This window comes from Cheilinus undulatus, linkage group 1, assembly GCF_018320785.1.
Source record: "Cheilinus undulatus linkage group 1, ASM1832078v1, whole genome shotgun sequence".
NCBI lineage: Eukaryota > Metazoa > Chordata > Actinopteri > Labriformes > Labridae > Cheilinus > Cheilinus undulatus.
This window is the reverse complement of record NC_054865.1, coordinates 27,785,690-27,802,740: the sequence shown is the minus strand read 5'-3', so window position 1 is coordinate 27,802,740 and position 17,051 is coordinate 27,785,690. Positions and strand designations below refer to the sequence as shown.

The 17,051-nt window shown below is 38.8% G+C and overlaps 2 protein-coding genes across 2 annotated transcripts; one reads left to right on the top strand and one right to left on the bottom strand.

Annotated features, from left to right (window-relative positions):
• Positions 1-1,905: 1,905 nt before the first annotated feature.
• On the bottom strand, positions 1,906-5,784 carry mis12 (MIS12 kinetochore complex component). Its single transcript, XM_041807835.1, has 2 exons — positions 5,367-5,784; positions 1,906-3,888 (listed from the first exon to the last, which is right to left on the bottom strand). The coding sequence occupies exons 1-2, from the start codon at positions 5,778-5,780 to the stop codon at positions 3,619-3,621; spliced, it is 684 nt and encodes a 227-aa protein (XP_041663769.1). The 5' UTR covers positions 5,781-5,784; the 3' UTR covers positions 1,906-3,618.
• A 1,293-nt stretch (positions 5,785-7,077) lies between these two features.
• Positions 7,078-16,795, top strand: ppm1g (protein phosphatase, Mg2+/Mn2+ dependent, 1G). The gene is made up of 13 exons (XM_041791973.1): positions 7,078-7,216; positions 7,508-7,644; positions 8,632-8,701; positions 8,995-9,080; positions 9,366-9,495; positions 9,788-9,899; positions 10,130-10,314; positions 10,521-10,831; positions 11,795-11,897; positions 12,694-12,825; positions 12,991-13,120; positions 13,418-13,517; positions 14,902-16,795. The coding sequence occupies exons 2-13, from the start codon at positions 7,534-7,536 to the stop codon at positions 15,100-15,102; spliced, it is 1,671 nt and encodes a 556-aa protein (XP_041647907.1). The 5' UTR covers positions 7,078-7,216; positions 7,508-7,533; the 3' UTR covers positions 15,103-16,795.
• Positions 16,796-17,051: the final 256 nt, after the last annotated feature.

Here is a 17,051-nt window from a genome sequence, read left to right as displayed (position 1 = left end):
GTTATACTTGATTAATTTCTGACTTCTCAGAGAAGCCCAGTGAGCCGGCTCAAATTTGGGTGAATTCAGTTTGAAATCCCTCATTCCTGTTCAAAATGGTAAAATGTGGAGAGCTCACTGAAAATGAGAGAGTCTGCATTAAAGCACTTCATGATGCTGGATGGTCTTTGAGACAAATATGACAGGTGGTCTAATAAATTTGTTGAGCACTGTATATTTATATTTATTTGTAAGAAAAACTGTCAAAAAAATCTGATCATTACATCAGGAATTAAAGCTTATTTGTCATGCCGTTCCCCGTCCTACAGAAACAACAATAGTTAAATTCAGAGATGTTTGGGACTAAAATTTCTTCTTGTTTCATAGAGATGACAATGAACATCCATGATTTTTAGTTTAACTATGTCTGCTCTAAGTCTTAGTGGCAGAATCGTTTAGGCAAGTGTGAAAGTTTGTGACCCTGCTGTGAAACGAAGATGCTTGTTTTCCTCCAACTGTCTTTACCCCCTCCCCTCAAACACAAACACTTTCTCTCTTTAAAACACACTCACTGACACAAGTTCCACCACTTCCTCTCCTGCTGATTAGATATTTCTGTTCACTCCAGACTGCTTTATCTTCTCTCTGACTGTAGAAACAGGCATTATGTATGCCCTGCTAAATGTGCACACCCCGTGGACAGCTGCAGACAGCTGTGCCATCAGTGTTTAACAACTTTTAAAACCTTTATAGGTAATATGGACACTTAGACACTGAGAGGGCAGAGTTGAACTTTTATTGTTCTTTCACACATGGAGTAAAACTGTAGACAGCTGTGTTCACACATACACACCTTGTTACCACCAGAGCTGATGACAGAATGTTGAGGTTTTTAATGTAAAGGAAAGACAACCAAGATGAAGGTGGATGTGTTAATCCCAACTATAAATTTAAGTACACAAGTCATAATCAGAGGAGGGACTGTCTGGACTTTGCTTCTGGCAATGACTACTACAAATACTATTTCATTATAATATCCTATCTTACTATAGACCATGAATATTAAGGGATTTTCTACAATTAGAGATACCAATACCAATGTAGACAGTTCAATGATTATGACCACAAAGTATTTCATGATATGAAATTTATCAGTGTTCATTAGGTTTTGATGTTAAAAATATTCATTCTGTTCTGGAAAAATGTTTAACCTCTTTCCATTACTGTGAGCATCGTTTCACCATTTCAGGCCAATTTTGACACTTTCTGGCTAGTTTTCACCCATATTTCCTCTTTTTTACACTTTCTTTTTGCCTCTTTAAACCAATTTTTGCCATTATAAATTTATAGCTGCCATATTTAACTTTTTTTTTGCTTCTTCAAACCCATGTTTTTTTAAAACACAATTCGGCCCCTTTTCCCCCATTTTCTGCCCCCATCTACCACTTCTAACCCATTTTTGCAACTTCCCTCTGCCCATATTTGCCTCTCATAGCCCTTTGTGCCCCCGTTTCACAATATAAACCCATTTTTGCCTTCATTTACCATTCTATGGCCACTTTTTTCTGCCCATATATACCACTTTTAACCAATTTTTACCACTTTTGAACCCCTTTTACTGCTCATGTCTACCACTGTAAACCAATTTTGCCACTTTTTAAACTTTCACTACTTTTTCTGACCATATTTCCTGCTTCTACCAATTTTTCCACTGTTTAACTCACTTTCGGCACTTTATTTAACCCTTATCTCCAACTTTTAACAATTTTTTACCAGTTTTTCTGCCTGTATCTACCACGTCCAAAATATTCTGCCATCTTTTATCCCCCTTTTACCAGTTTTTCTGCCCATATCTCAAATTTCCACCCATTTTTACCTCCTTTGATGTATCCAACTACATGTAGCACTTAAATAAAGGAAAAAATTGCCAATTTTCTAGATAGACAGGATTTTATCGATCATTTATTACAACACAAACATATCAATAGCACCATTACAGCACAGAGATCATATTTATCCAGGCCCAGGAAACACCAGCATACAAAGAAACAATTAATTGCTGAAGCTCCCCATTTGGACAGATACTTTCTCAAGCCACAACAGGCAGGTGACACACAAACACACACATCCCAGGAATGCTAAAACAAATGTTTACCGTTTACACTGAGCCTCCTGTTGTTTGTGTACTTTTAGTTTTAATTGTGGTTGTTGGGGCTGAAAATCTAATGGAAGTATTAACAATCATGAATCCTCCCTGTATCTCACTAAAATAGAGGGATTTCAGTTCTGGATCACTTTACCAGCCTGATCATTCAATTTCCACAGGGACTATGAGTCAGATCACAGAGGACGAATGGGTACATGATTTATAAAAAGCACTGGTGCCCTCTAGTGGTCTACTGCATTAATGACTTCAGATCCAAAACAGTCAACACATTTTGTAAAATGAAGAAATAATAATGTGAATATAAACACCCTGCAGAATTTGGCAGTCTGTTTCATTTAAAATAATTCTAGTAGGCTTCATATCCTACATGAAGCTTGTTTTGACCGCTTTGATTAATGATTTTAGTACAATACAATCTATAAATATAATGACTCACAGCATCCAATAGTACCCAAGCATCTATTTCATAGGACTGGTAATACACAGGGAATGAATCCAACAAAAAATGCCAGCAGTTTGCCTAAATGGCAAAATATACATTTTTCCCAATCATAAGTAAGAACAAGAAATTTTCCATCACTGGGTACCTTGGAATTCTATCGAGATGGTTAATTTTTACGAAAATTGTACTGTAGTTGAAAATTCAGGTATCAGGACAACCCTATCCTATAGTCCTACAGTACAGGGGTTCTGGAACTTTTCAGCTCACGACCCCAAATAAAGGTGCCAGAGACTGGGAACCCCAACTGCAGCTGAGAGTGAACAAAGAAGTGTTGACCATTTGGACATACCTGCATGTGTAGACTGGGTGAGGGTGTATTAGTCTGAGTGAGTTCTGTACACATACACAGAGCGCCCTCTGCTGGGCACCAGTGCATCTTAAATCCTGAAGCTCTTGGCATGGGGACCTAATGTCTAAAACATCTAAACCATAACCAATGAAAGAAAATTCAACAAATACAAAGTAGTGATACAAATAAAGTGAAGAAATATAGATGTTTTCAGATAATGGGTCTTAATTTCAAGCAGTGTAGGTGAAGCTATGAGGGGGTAGATGACAGAAACAAACAGAACTCCATCCACCTCCTTTATTAGGTACATTAGTATAAAAGTAGCTGATGTTTCTGCTGTGTTTTTCAATATAAAGAAAACGCTGAATGGGACATATTATGAGGGTTTAAGGATCTTTTCAGTCATCTTTTCACAGTTGTCACAGCTGTGAAAAGGTACAATCCAAGTTGGCAAAACCAGCCCATAGGTTTAAATAGAGGCTCTGTGATTCAGAGTAAGTATTGTGCTTTGCTACAATAGTTGTGCATTTAAGGAAGAAATTCACTCGTGTTTAAATCAACAAAAGATATTAAAACTGGACTAACAAAGTATTACTTTTTCAGCTGAATTCTCCAGTCTGTATCAGATAGACTTAGAACAGGATACAATTTAAACGTTTGTTTCACAAATCTGAGATCCATTCAGAGAGATGTTTTATGACAGACCTCCCTAATGGCCTCCTGCAGTCTCTTTACGGACTCCATCACCAGTTGGAAGCTTTCATGAAAGCTGCCGTTACCTTCCTTCACCCAGGCCACCTGGAGCTCTCTGACCCATGACAGGACTCCATCCAGCTGCTTCTGCATCTCCCTCTGTTCCTCTAGCTCAGCCAGCAAGGCCTGTCTGGCACAGACCTCTGCTTCGTAGGCGCTCTGAAGGTCAACAATGGAAGACTCGAGGTTCAGCAGCTCCTGGAAGGAACAGAGCAAAAGTGTGATAATCGCAGATAAAACTGTCTCCAGCCTGGAGGTAAAATAGTTTTAGATGTTAATAGAAGAGAATTGCAATATTTATATTTAAGAAGGGATCCCATGTTTTATGAAATGTTAACGGTTTGTCCTTAAGCCAGTAGGTCATGGCCTTTAGGGGGATTTGTTAAAACTACAGAGCTGAGGGAGCTTGTTAGCAACCCATTGAGGTAATGCACACCTATTTGGATCAAAAAAGAACATCAGTAAGTTCAAACATGTTGCAGAATTCAAAATAAAAAGACAGGATCTAATTATTTTTATGCATCTAAATTAGTTCAAACATTTCATTCAAACATTTTCCCCGAATTTGTGGATAAAATACAGTCAAAGTTAAAGTGGGGTATTACCCCCTTTTTAAATTGATTAGCAAAAGTGTAATAATGTTGTATTTTAGTTATAAATACTTTTGAATTGCATTTCCTTAGCTTAGTTAAGACAAACAACCCTCCACTGTGAATAAGACCAGCCTTTTCCCATTCATCATCTCAAATGAAAGTCAGCTTCCCAAGGTGATTTTAGCTGACTCCCTCTGCTGCCCTCTGCTGGAGGAAGCTGGGGATCATAAAACGTTGATTTTTGAGGGGGAGGGACCCTGCAGTACTTTTTTTTTTTTTTTTATCTGACCTTACTTTTGAGTGGACAAAGATGTGAACCTGTAGATAGCAGACAAATTGTGTAGAGGGGATGTTGAATTGTACCTTTAGCTGTTTAAAGGATTAAACACCATGGGTCAAAAAATCTGCTAAACTTTAAATACCTTTGTCTGACCACAAAAGAAATGCAAAGTCTACAAGGGCAGGGGAAAAATCTGGATTAAAGTAAATTTGGAGGGAGGGAGAGGAGGGGTACAGTAGTATAAGTCAAGCTTTAGTATTTCTATAAAAGGGTGATGATTAAGATTAAATTGCATTTTCTAGTCCAAAAATAGGAATCGTTTAAAAAACAAAAATTAGCTGAGGGAGTTTTGATTTCAAACTGGTTTATCCTACCTAAGAAAGAATCAAGTGTACCAGATCATCTTTAATTCTGTGGAATAAAGGCTAAAAAGGGGCTTGATTAAGACCAGAAACATGAAATAATGCCTAGGACAAGTTTGCTGATGCCAAAGTGGTATTAGTTGGGGACATTGCCTCTGATTTTGTAGCCTGTGAACGAAGTCTGGACTGATTCATCAGTTTAGCTTATAATGTCGGCCTTGTTGACAAACATTTGTCATTGACAAAAGAATGTGAACAGAAAACCCATTTCACAGCCAAAATCAGGGCTGAGATACTGTCGACATTAACATCGTGTTTATGAACTGCACAGAACATCAGTTTTAAACACAAAAACGAAAGCAGTGTCTGATCAGATTCACCATAACGCATACGGGCCGTCGAAAAGCTACTCGTGAAACTGAGATCTCCCCCGACACTCACCTGTATGTGTTGTGGGTATTTTTTGTGGGACTGGTCCTCGGGCAGCAGGACATTGGGCGGTATGGAGAAACAGCGGTCAATTAGAAGTGACTCCATCCGCTCCGACAGCTGTTTAAACCGGTCATCGAGGTACTGCTGCAGTTTACGGCTGCACTCCCTGGCCCGGGACCGGAGCACTTCCTCAGACCCGTCCGACTCTCCTTTGCTAAGCTGCCTCACACAAACCTTTTCCACAACCAGCAAGATGTCGGATAGACAGTCCTGAAAGGCGCTGTAGACTCGTAACATACATGTCTGCGGAGTGAAGCCGAAAAACTGGGCCTCATACAGTTTTAAAGTCGACGGATAGTGGCTTTCAGACTCGGTACCGAGATCTCGGCTACTGTCCATTATTTCCCGGGTTTCCCGCGCCATGTCGAATCACTGACGTCACTGTTTCCTTCTTCTTCTATGGGTTATTTCGCGCATTTTAAGCTCAACTTTCAGGTGCATGACGCCATCTGCTGTACCGGAGTATTTAGAAAAAAATCAATTACAAAATTGCTGCCAGAGCCGGTTATTATTGAAAAATACAAATTAATTTTGTTTGCTAAGGAAAAAATGTATCTGTTTGAGAGAGTACAACATCTAAAAGATTTTCTGTATGAACAAATAAAGTGAAATAAAAACAATGTTTTACAATGGATTGTATATGTAAACTCTGAGTCTGAGCTTTTGGGTGATGAGGATGTATAGTTATTTTATTTTGAGATAAATGGTCATTTTGTAAAGAATTGGGATTCAGCTTAAAAGGTTAAATGTTGGGTACCACACATGTAAATTTAAAAAAAAAAAAATGGCTTTGCAAGTCAATTAGAGGCTGATACGTGCACATGTAGCATGGAAAATATTGTGAAATAGAGATAACTGTATAAGGAAAGAGCTTTATTTTCCCTTCAGAAATGTGTTGTAGCTCTAAATTAGGTTATTCTTGTAACTCAAACTAAAACTGTTGTCTTGTTTGTGTTGGTATGATGCATTTCAGCTAGTTTTACAAAAAACCCTCAAAAGTGGAAAATAAAAATACATAAAAACTGACAATATTCAAGTCAACTCAGTTTCTACAGGGTTTTATCTGATGCAGGCATTTGAGAAATAATGACTCAAAACATCCTGATGTCCTCTGGTCAACAAGTGACAAAAAAAAAAAAAATTCAAATCTGACATGTTTTTCTTATCCCTTAGATTTAATCCTAAAATTAAGTGACCACCATTCTTAAACTTTAAATTTCATGGGTGTCATGAGGGATTTTAAAATGCATGAAGATGGATTTTTAAAGCCTTAAGATATATTAAAGAGGTGCATTCATTTTCACAATACTTTATAAAGCTGAATGTTTTGCCTCTTCACCTGGTATATTAACAAACATAAAACACAGAAAATTACTGCAGCTGGATTTCTAACCGTTTCTCATTTTGTCTCCCTTTTTAAATTTTTGTTTCAATACACTGTGGTCACATTGAATTGATAGTTTATTTTCTGCATTCCTTGTTATATGGTTTCTTGAATGCTTTATTTATTTCCATACCAGATTGGTATTATTGTACTTTTCCTGTAAGTGGTCATTTAAATGTTTGTTCATTTAGTTTATTTAAAACAGTCTCAAATGGACAGACGTTGACGTGTGACGTCTTTATGACCACGCCCCCTTGTTCGGACGAAAGGGACATGCGCGCGCACTCACTTCCTTCACAGCTTCTTTTTAGTCTGACTGTTGATAGCGGCTTCTGCTTCCACACGTGCAATCTCTCTTATGTGAATCTCTCTCTTTGGGGTTCGATTATAAGCTCATCCTGCTCCGTCAGACAAGGTACGTTAACGTCGGCGTTGATTCTTTGATCTTTTTTGCAACTGCGCAGCCGCTTTCACAGCGGGGGCAGAGGTTACGGCTAGAAGTTTAGCCGGGTGTTAGCATTGTGATGTTAGCTAGCTGATGCGTCTACTTTTTGTTGTGGTGCTGCTAACGTTAGCTAGCTAGCAACTGTAATAAGCCGAGCTATTTAAACACGGCTATTAAGTGTGACAAATGTACTTGGTGACACGTGTGTTTCTTTTAGTAAACCTAAATAGAGCTGTTTCTTTTATGTCGTCTCCTTCCCAGGTGTAAAGCCATAGAAACCAACAACCATGGGGGCTTATCTGTCGCAACCTAACACGACCAAGACCTCTTCCGATGGCGGCAACAGCAGGATGAGTTACGGTTTCTCTGCCATGCAGGGCTGGCGCGTCTCCATGGAGGTGAGATAGAATAGGGATGATTGTACCAAAGACAACCATGATGCCGCTCTCGAACACACATGAGACAAAATGTACCTTGAGTTGTAAATGGCGGGATAAGGAGTGCGTGGCTTTTTCTTTCAATAGACTTATCAGTATGGTGTTATTGGGCGTACACTTAAGAGTTTGTCTCACTCAACCACATTTTCTCAGACTATCAGCTGCAGTGATTGTAATCCACAAAGTTTGATCCACAAAAACTTCGTTGCCCTAAATATATCCAGCAGCTTTACTGATCTGTGACGTCTGTTGTATTGTGAACACTGCAGCTTTGTCTCATTTAGCAAGGTCAGGAGGAAATAAAACATACTGAATATATCATCCTACTAACTGCACTACATCAGTATTAAGAAGATTAAAAACGTACATTAGTGGCTTGAGGCTCACATATAAGTAACCTAATGGAAAGGAAGTGTGGACAAAGATTGTCAAAAGTTACTCTTTTGAGTAGTAATTTCTGCATCTCACGAAGATGCAAAAGTTGCATTTATTTGTCTTCAAAACATACAGAGGAGAGGGTGCAGTCTTAGTTGCATGAATACTTTAGCAGTGTTGCAAATTTATCCGTGCACTCAAGACAGTTTGCAAGAGCTTTCTTGCATTAATTGGCAATCGAGAGCAAGGGAGTACCCAATGTTTGATGCCAAGGACTTCTATTTTTGTAGTTGTGGTATCCAAACTGGTGTCATTGATTTATACTGGTGTCATATTCAAGTTTAAAATTCTACTGTCATGACAGCCATCTTATAGACATGCTCTATGTTAATACCAGGATTTTAAAAGGGAAGAGATAATATCCTAGATGCACAGGTAGTTGTTTGCTTTTTGTTTTTTTTTTTTGTTTTTTTTTTAATTTGGAAGAGAAAGATTTCAGTTGTATTTTGTACCATTTTGCAAAGTGCCATATTGTCTGTTAAACTGTATTAAATGCTGTTTGTTGTGTTACAGGATGCTCACAACTGTATCCCAGAGTTTGATGAGGAGACCGCCATGTTTGCTGTATATGATGGACATGGAGGTAATGCCCACTGCCAAATTGCTGTCGTCTTTCATAAAATTTTTTAGAATGCATTGAACTGTTAGGATGAGCAATAACTCAGTAGTTCATTCAGCAAAATCCACAGTGTCTCCCAAAACTGAGTGTCACTGGTCATAATCGGTTTCTAGCAATACATATGCTCTTCCTTTTGTTTCACACCACACCTTTATTTATTTTGTTCTTCCTCTTTTATGGTTTTACGCTCCTGCAGTACTGTGTTTACAGATACACATCTCACCTGAGATTTTATATTACCTGCTGATCCCATTTAGGTGAAGAAGTGGCTCTGTACTGTTCAAAGTACCTTCCTGACATAATCAAGGAGCAGAAGACCTACAAAGATGGAAAACTGCAAAAGGTAATAAGCTGTGAAAACCAAAACATTTCACATTTTAATTAACCTAAAATGGAGCACATACCTCCATAATGGAGAGGTGTGCTGCTGACACTAGTTTTTTTTTGGCATTTGGATGGACTGGAAGTCTATATCAAGAATCCCTTCTCTTCATCTTCACTATATCCATACAAAAAATAACTTCCTGAACAGACATGCTACATAAATACCATCAACCATAAGCTCAGTCTCATGTGTTAGATCTCGTTAATAGGTTTCCTGAAATATCTTTTTGCATGGTGTTTCCAGGCTCTGGAGGATGCCTTCTTGGCAATTGACGGCAGAATTACTACAGAAGAAGTCATCAAGGAGCTTGTCCAGATCGCTGGACGTCCAGTTGAAGAGCCGCCCGTTGAAAAGGTGGCAGAGGAGGATGATTGTGAGTACACAAGTCAAAACCAAATTCACGTAATAATTCGGGGGTGAAACAATTTATCTGTGTATATTTAGGCAGTTATTGGTTGATCAATTATCCAGTCAGATTGATAGAAAAAGTTTTAAATAATAAATTGAAATAAAGTGGCATGTAGGCTGACATGTAGTAATCTGAGATAGATTGGTGAAAATACTTATGTACATCAGATAATGGACTTTTGTGATGGAAGATAATGAGCAGTAATAGGAGATGATAGTTACAACTTTTCAATGATTCTTCTGACCTTTCCTTTCAGTGGAGACAGAAGAGGCAGCTTTGCTCCACGAGGAAGCCACCATGACCATAGAAGAGTTGCTGGTTCGTTATGGACAGAACCTAAATGCTGTCAAGCACTCAGCGGCTATCAGGTAGTTAAACAAAGCTTTATTTTGAGTTTTAATACCAGGAATTAACTAATGTTTGATCAAAGATTTATTTTGAACTTTAAAGAATCAGTAAAACTCTGAATAAGATTACACAGAAATGTTTCATAGATGGAAAAACAACACCTCTGTTTGTTGACCTTTAAAGAACAACGTGAGGCTTCTTTTGTTAAAGATGGAAAATGAATCATTTATTTGTGCCTTGTCATTTTTAGTGCAGCTGCTAAAAAATCATCCAGCTCATCAGCTGGGGGCTCAGAAGACAAAGATGAAGCTGGGAAAGTGCAGAAAAAGGACGGGTTAAATGGAGAGGTGGAGGAGGAGACTAATGGGAAGGTGAAGGAGGGTGAAGGAGCAGCGTGCGGGTCTAAGATGAGGGCCTGTCGGAGAGCAGCAGGAGGTGAGGGCAGTGCAGCAAGTACAGCGCCTTGACTTGGGAGTCTCTTAAAAGTTGATATTTGTCCTGCAGAAAGATGAAACACAAAAACAGAAACGTTATATTATAAATTATAAATATATAAATTGATGCTTAACTTGAAAGCTAACTGAAATATTCACTAATACTTCATCACTGACATGTCAAACTTTGCTTCTCCTTTAAATCAGCTGCCTGTGGAGGGTCAGGGAGTTCAAATGGGGGAGAAAAGGCTGGCAAGGCTGAAGGAGATGCAGGTCCCTCCTGCTCCTCTTTGTCCTCAAAGGCTGCAGGAGACTCCAAGTCCAGATTCTTTGATGACAGTGAGGAGTCTGAGGAAGGAGAGGAGGAGGGTAGCGATGAAGAAGATGGCAGCGAAGAAGAGGACGGGGACAGCAGTGAGCTGGAAGAGGAGGAGGACACAGAAGAGGGAGAGGAAGACTCTGAAGATGAAGAAGAGGAGGAGGAAATGTGCCTACCAGGAATGGATGGCAAAGAGGAGGTGTGTCTAAAGGAGTTTTTCCAATTAGAAATACATGTGAAAAAGTATTTGCCCCCCTTCTGATTCCGTTTTTTTGCTAATGTAGCACTCTTAGATGGTTCAGATCATCAAACCAATTTTAATATCTCACAAAGACAACCCAAGTAAATACAAAATGCAGTGTCTAAATGATTATTTAATTCTTTGGGGGGGGATCCAAACCTATCTGGCCCTTTGTGAAAAAGTAATTGTCTCCCCTTGTTGAATTATGAGTAAACTTTGATTAACCACAGTTCTTTGAAAGCTGAGTTCAATTTCACTGGCCACAGCCAGGCCTGATTACTACCAGATTTGTTGAATCAAGAAATCACTTAAGTAGAAACTGTCAGACAAAGTGAAGTAGGCTACAAGATCTCAAAAAGAAACTCATCATGCCATGATCCAAAGAAATTCAAGAAAAAATGAGAAACAAAAGGATTGAAGTCTATTAGCCTGGAAAAGGTGTCAAAGCCATTTCCAAGGCTTTGGGACTCGGCGAACCACAGTCAGAGCCATTATCCACAAATGGAGAAAACTGGGAACAGTGGTGAATCTTCGCAGCAGTGGTCGGCCAACCAAGAGTGCAATGACAACTCATCCAGGAGGTCACAAAAGAACCCAGAACGGGTTGTCTTTGTGACATATTAAAATTGGATTGATGATCCAAGACATTTAAGTGTGATAAATCGTAGAACTGTATAATTGCAGCTTACAACCTGAACACATCACATAGTTGGTAGTTTTTTTGATTTAGGTCATCATGATATGATAAATCTTTTAAATATCATGTTGAAATCTTATTTCTAGTGCAGATGTCCAAAAGTGGAGCTGACCAGAGATCCGCCTTTGGACATGTGGAGCTGTGGGGAGCGTGTCACAAATTTAGATTGTTTATCTCGTATGTAGGAGTTGTAACTGTGCAACTCTGTCTTTGTGTATCCGCAGCCTGGCTCAGACAGTGGCACCACAGCTGTGGTTGCTCTCATTCGAGGGAAACAGCTGATTGTGGCCAATGCTGGAGACTCTCGCTGCGTGGTGTCTGAGCGTGGTAAGTCAAAACTTTTTTTCAGTTACTATTTATCTTTTTGTAGAAGAGTTTAACTAAATAAAGATAAAATTAGAAAATAAAATTAACAACACCCAGGAACCTTGGATATAGAGGATACCTTTTAGTTAGCTGTGCTGTCACTGTAGGCAAGCTCCTGGTTGATAATGTCATGGTACACAAAACTGATGTATTGACCTTGTCAGCAGACAGATAATGATAAAAATTTCCTGTCTTAGAAAAGATTTAGGGTGTTACAGTTACAACAACAGATCCAACTGCATTAAAGAGGTTGAATTGGAGTTGTCTGAATCAGGACAGTGCACATTAATCAATTTATGAAGAATATGAAGTTGTAATAACATGAAATTATAGTTTGATTTCATCTAGGGCCCTAAGGTTGGCAGTCACAAAAATCAAGTAGAAGTTTTACAATTGAAAGGCACCTTGAAAAATAGTTTACCAGACAGCCCACAGAAAAACTCACCAATAGTTTTGCATAGTAACATAGCACTTGGAAAAAAGGTTTAACACACCCAGTACTAGAAGCACACTAAAGCAGGTGACAGATTAATCTAAGGACAGGAGGACTGAGATGTCGTCAATGTCTCTTTGCGTGCTGGTAAAAAATGTTAAATTGTGGTGTACTTAAATATATGTTTATACTATGTTATTATTTTGGCAGCCATTCAAAGAGCTAGGCTCTCACAATGTTGACACTTAGATTCATCGTGGCAAATACTTTTCAAAAGGACTTCTGTTATGAAAATCTGGCCGCTCCCTTCATGTGTTGCTGCAGGTAAAGCTGTTGACATGTCATACGACCACAAACCGGAGGATGAGGTGGAACTGGCTCGCATCAAAAATGCTGGAGGGAAGGTAACCATGGATGGACGGGTCAATGGTGGACTGAACCTCTCCAGAGCTATTGGTACGATTCACTGTGTGACATTTTGAGAGTCTTTAGGTTTTGGCATAAGAAATGAGTTCAACGGCAGCCCTCAGTTTGCAGTCCTTAAACTTTTGCTAACGTTGCTTATATGATCTGTGAGCAGATTTATTTTGTATTTTGCCTAACTGTGACTCTGACTCACAGGTGACCACTTCTATAAGAGGAACAAAGCTCTGCCTCCAGAGGAGCAGATGATCTCTGCAATGCCAGACGTCAAAGTTTTAACACTCAATGAGGACCACGACTTCATGGTCATCGCCTGCGATGGCATCTGGTGAGTTTGAGCTGTCACACTGGTGGTTTCATGATACTAATTATTCATCCTGTTTTGTTTTTAATAGCTGACAAAACTATATGAACACATTCAATTAACTAATTGGACGAGCCTTCAAATCTGAATTCATGCCCCAGTGATCCTTTCACTTAAAGATAGACCATAGGCCATGGATAGCTGTACACTTCATTTTTTTCAGAAAACAGACATATATCATGGTGATGCACACCAGATTGTTCTTGTTTTCCTGATTTTCACTGTAATGATGAACCTTGTGTCTATGTGTGCTCTGTGCAGGAATGTGTTAAGCAGTCAAGAGGTGGTGGACTTCATCAGTGAGAGGATCAAACCAGACCAGAGTGGCAAAGTCAGAGCCCTCTCATCCATAGTGGAAGAGGTAAGTGGAAGAGCACCCTTTTACAGACATGGTACTTGAAGATGGTTTCATCCAAAGCAAAATCAGTGTCACACTGCCATCTACAGATTGAGCTCTTTAACTGCTTCTCGGCAAATTCTTGGTGCAGTTTTTGCAGGATAGAATAATATTCTCCAGTATAAGTCTGGAATGTTATCCCTGGTTTGGAAGAAGATATCATATAGTGACTTTTTTAAATCAACATTATTGCTGCTCATTAAAAACTTAATGTTTTTTGACAAAGAAGGGGTACATTATGCTTTAGTCCTGCTCTAGACAAAAAATAGTGTAGGAAGCACTTTTTACAAGATTTTCCATCTAGAAAGTTGGTTGCTTTCACATATTGCAAACAATGTTTCTGTTTTAATGCAGAGAAATGAGCTGTAAAAACTGGAAGTGGGACTGCAGCTATAAGCTATTGCATGCAAGGGGTTTAAAATGTACCCCTAGTCATTGCACTTTGTTGTGCAAAGCCTGCTGGGACACATACTGAAGTAGACCAAGCTAGCAACATCTGTTTTAACAGCTTCACTCCCTCATTTTTCCATAATCCTGCATTTAAAGAAAACATTAGTTACTGATAAGTAAATAAAACTTAAGGCGTTTGATTGAACATAATCCTCAGATAAGTAGCTTGATTCCAGGCAATTTTACAAAGCCTGTGGGAATGTAAAGTCACTGGAGGTAGAGAGGTGAACTACTGCACAGGTAGTAAGCAGGATTGCAAACTCCACATGGGAAGAATGTAATGGCAACCTTTGCACAGCAGGACAGTTAGCTCCGTTGAGCTATCAGTGCATCCTTAAAGCTGAACATAATTTTGCAAAAAAAGTAGCTTCCCATTAAAGCTTTTGGCTTATGTAATATTAGCATAGAGTCTGTTACTGTTAGCACTGCTAGCATCTCAAAGAAAGCTCTTTTTGCATACTCTGTTGCAAATACTACCTGCATTTCCTTAACTCTGTCACATTTTTTACAATCTGCACAAAACATGCATCAAACTGTGCAACCAATGTAATTGGATCTTAGAATATATCCAGAGGGTCTTGAAAAAGGTTTTAAGAAGTAGTACATTTGATGTCAGATTTTCTGTATTTACCCTGCTGGAAGCACAATGTATCCTTTGGCTGACCTCGCTGCTTTTTGGGTTAAAAACTATACCATCAACAGAGACAGCACCTTAACAGGTCGTCCATTCACACCTTAAAATGATTCAAAATGTCTGGTTGTTCAGAATATAAAGATTGTTTGGGGTTTTTAGAAAAAAATATATGTACTACTTTTTCTGTTGCCATTATGGATCTAGCTCCAAGTTGTAATGGGTAAGACTGGAAATCATCCTAAGTCTTGTATGTCCTCCCTACAGCTGCTGGAGCACTGTTTGGCTCCTGACACATCTGGAGATGGGACAGGATGTGACAATATGACCTGCGTCCTCATCACCCTCCGGCCACACCCCTCTGTTGTTAACTCTGAAGACACAAAGAAGAGGAAGCATTCAGAAGAGGCAGAAGGGATCGAGCCCGAGGAAAACGGGAATGACAGCAAAAAGGCTAAAAGTGACTAAATACAGAAAGAAACTGTCCATAAGAGCAGCTGGTTCCTGGCTACCAATGATACACCAGAGACACATTCTTCTCAATTAAATCCTGACCTCACAAACAAAACAACAGCCCACCCAAATTCAGAAATGACAAGCTCTAAGTTTGGCTGAAGTAAGATCATCAGTGTAGTTTTTGCTCTCTGGCCATGGCGGACTCTTGATTTAAGCTCCAACACTAGTTCATTTTGTTTGTTCTTGTTGGAAAGACGTTGGACACGCTTGTGCTGCTTCAATTAAGGAGAGGCAGGCTCACTAGCATGCCGATAGCACCTCATTAACGATGTGTATAAAGCAAGATACTGGACAAGTCAGTCTGCAGAGATCAGTGTGTATTTATATTTTATACACATCTTTATCAGATGTATGTTTTAATCTGTTATGGTCAAAATCTGTTCCCACATGACTTGTTTAATTTTTTTCAAAATTGAGGTTTGAGGATTGGTCTTAAAATGACGTTTCTGATTTGCTGTCAGCATCCGCAATATTATATTGACAACCGCAAAATTAAAAAGAGGCTACATTTCCATTGCCTGCACAAAAGCTCTGTGTATAGAATTCAAACATCCAGCCTTCATTGTGTGTCTTTTAGATCCATAAGACCACAAATTCCTTTTGAAGGCACAGTTTCACACCCCCAGTGAAATGAATCCATCAGGGGGACCAAAAATGTCTGCAGATAAAAAGAAAATGCTTTAAAGCTTAAACTACGATGGATTGAAAGAATATTAATGTCATTTGAAGCCCAAACCTCTATTTGTAATGCAGTGAGAATGTTGCAGATCCAGACATTTTAGATTTCTCTCTGGCATTCCACCATGAGTTTATATCAGGTCAGTTTCTGTGGCTTTAGCAAGAAGAGCTTCAGGATTTGCATCACTTGACCATTTGTTTTTTTTTTTACCCCCCATTGACACCTATTTACAAGTGAGGATGCTTTTTCAGTCTTTCTGATCACCATTATCCAAGCTCTTTTCATTTCTGGTTTGTGTCTCATCTTGATCTGTGTGTGTAAATTTCCAAAAGAGAGAAGTGAGCTAGCACGGTTTCAGCTGGAAAATGTGACAGCAGGGAAACATGTAGAGAGGTGATGTGAAAGCCCTGGACTAACCCTCCACACACAGCTTGTCTAGGGCTCTAAAACCTCCTCTCCTCCACCTGTCCTTTTTTTCCCCATTGTAACACCTTTTTAAGATCAACTATAGGACACGTTTTAAGTCAAAGTATTTCCACTCAATAGTTTATTTTTCCATTTCTGATGAGTATGTTTTCTTGCAGTTTTTATAGAAGTCCTTTTGGTGAGCACACTCTATAAAACACCCTGCTGTTGGACCGTGGAGGGGATGCACAATCTTATTTTTTGTTGAGTGGAAATGCGATTAAAAGATCAGAGCACCAAGACAGTGTAACTGTGTAGAAGGTTTCTATATTTCCTTTCTTTATTTACAGAAGCCTCATTTAAACTACATTATGTGACTGTAAGTTTGTTTCTACTGTACTATTTCGTCACCATGCCCTTTTTCTGTACATAGTTTTTCAATACTTGTAATTTGAACAAAAAAGATTTTTTTTCTTTGTATTTGTGAGTCAACGTGACATTTTTGGTGCATACTCTTGACACCAGTATGTAAGTACATACAAATACATTTTTTTTAAATAACGAAACTTTGTTTCTTGTTTTTTTCTAAATGAAGTTGATGGTGAAGTTGCATTATATTTTAAGGTGTCTTTTTTTGATCTTATATTAGTTTGGATGTTTGGATCGGGCGTGGTTGCTAGAGTCGAATTTGGAAAAAATTTTATTTGACATAATCAACTACCTTAACTCCTGATTCATCACACATTAATTATGAGCTATATAAATAAATCAAGCTTTTATCTTCGGGACTTATTTACTGATAGATTTGTAGAAGATA

Bases quoted from the DNA above. Each gene is read 5' to 3' on its own strand.
- ppm1g (XM_041791973.1), top strand. From the start codon at position 7,534: ATGGGGGCTTATCTGTCGCAACCTAACACGACCAAGACCTCTTCCGAT. The intron at 9,081-9,365 runs GTAATAAGCTGT...TGGTGTTTCCAG, and splicing joins AAGATGGAAAACTGCAAAAG to GCTCTGGAGGATGCCTTCTT. The intron at 11,898-12,693 runs GTAAGTCAAAAC...GTGTTGCTGCAG, and splicing joins CTGCGTGGTGTCTGAGCGTG to GTAAAGCTGTTGACATGTCA.
- mis12 (XM_041807835.1), bottom strand. From the start codon at position 5,780: ATGGCGCGGGAAACCCGGGAAATAATGGACAGTAGCCGAGATCTCGGT. The intron at 3,889-5,366 runs GTGAGTGTCGGG...TGTTCCTTCCAG, and splicing joins AATACCCACAACACATACAG to GAGCTGCTGAACCTCGAGTC.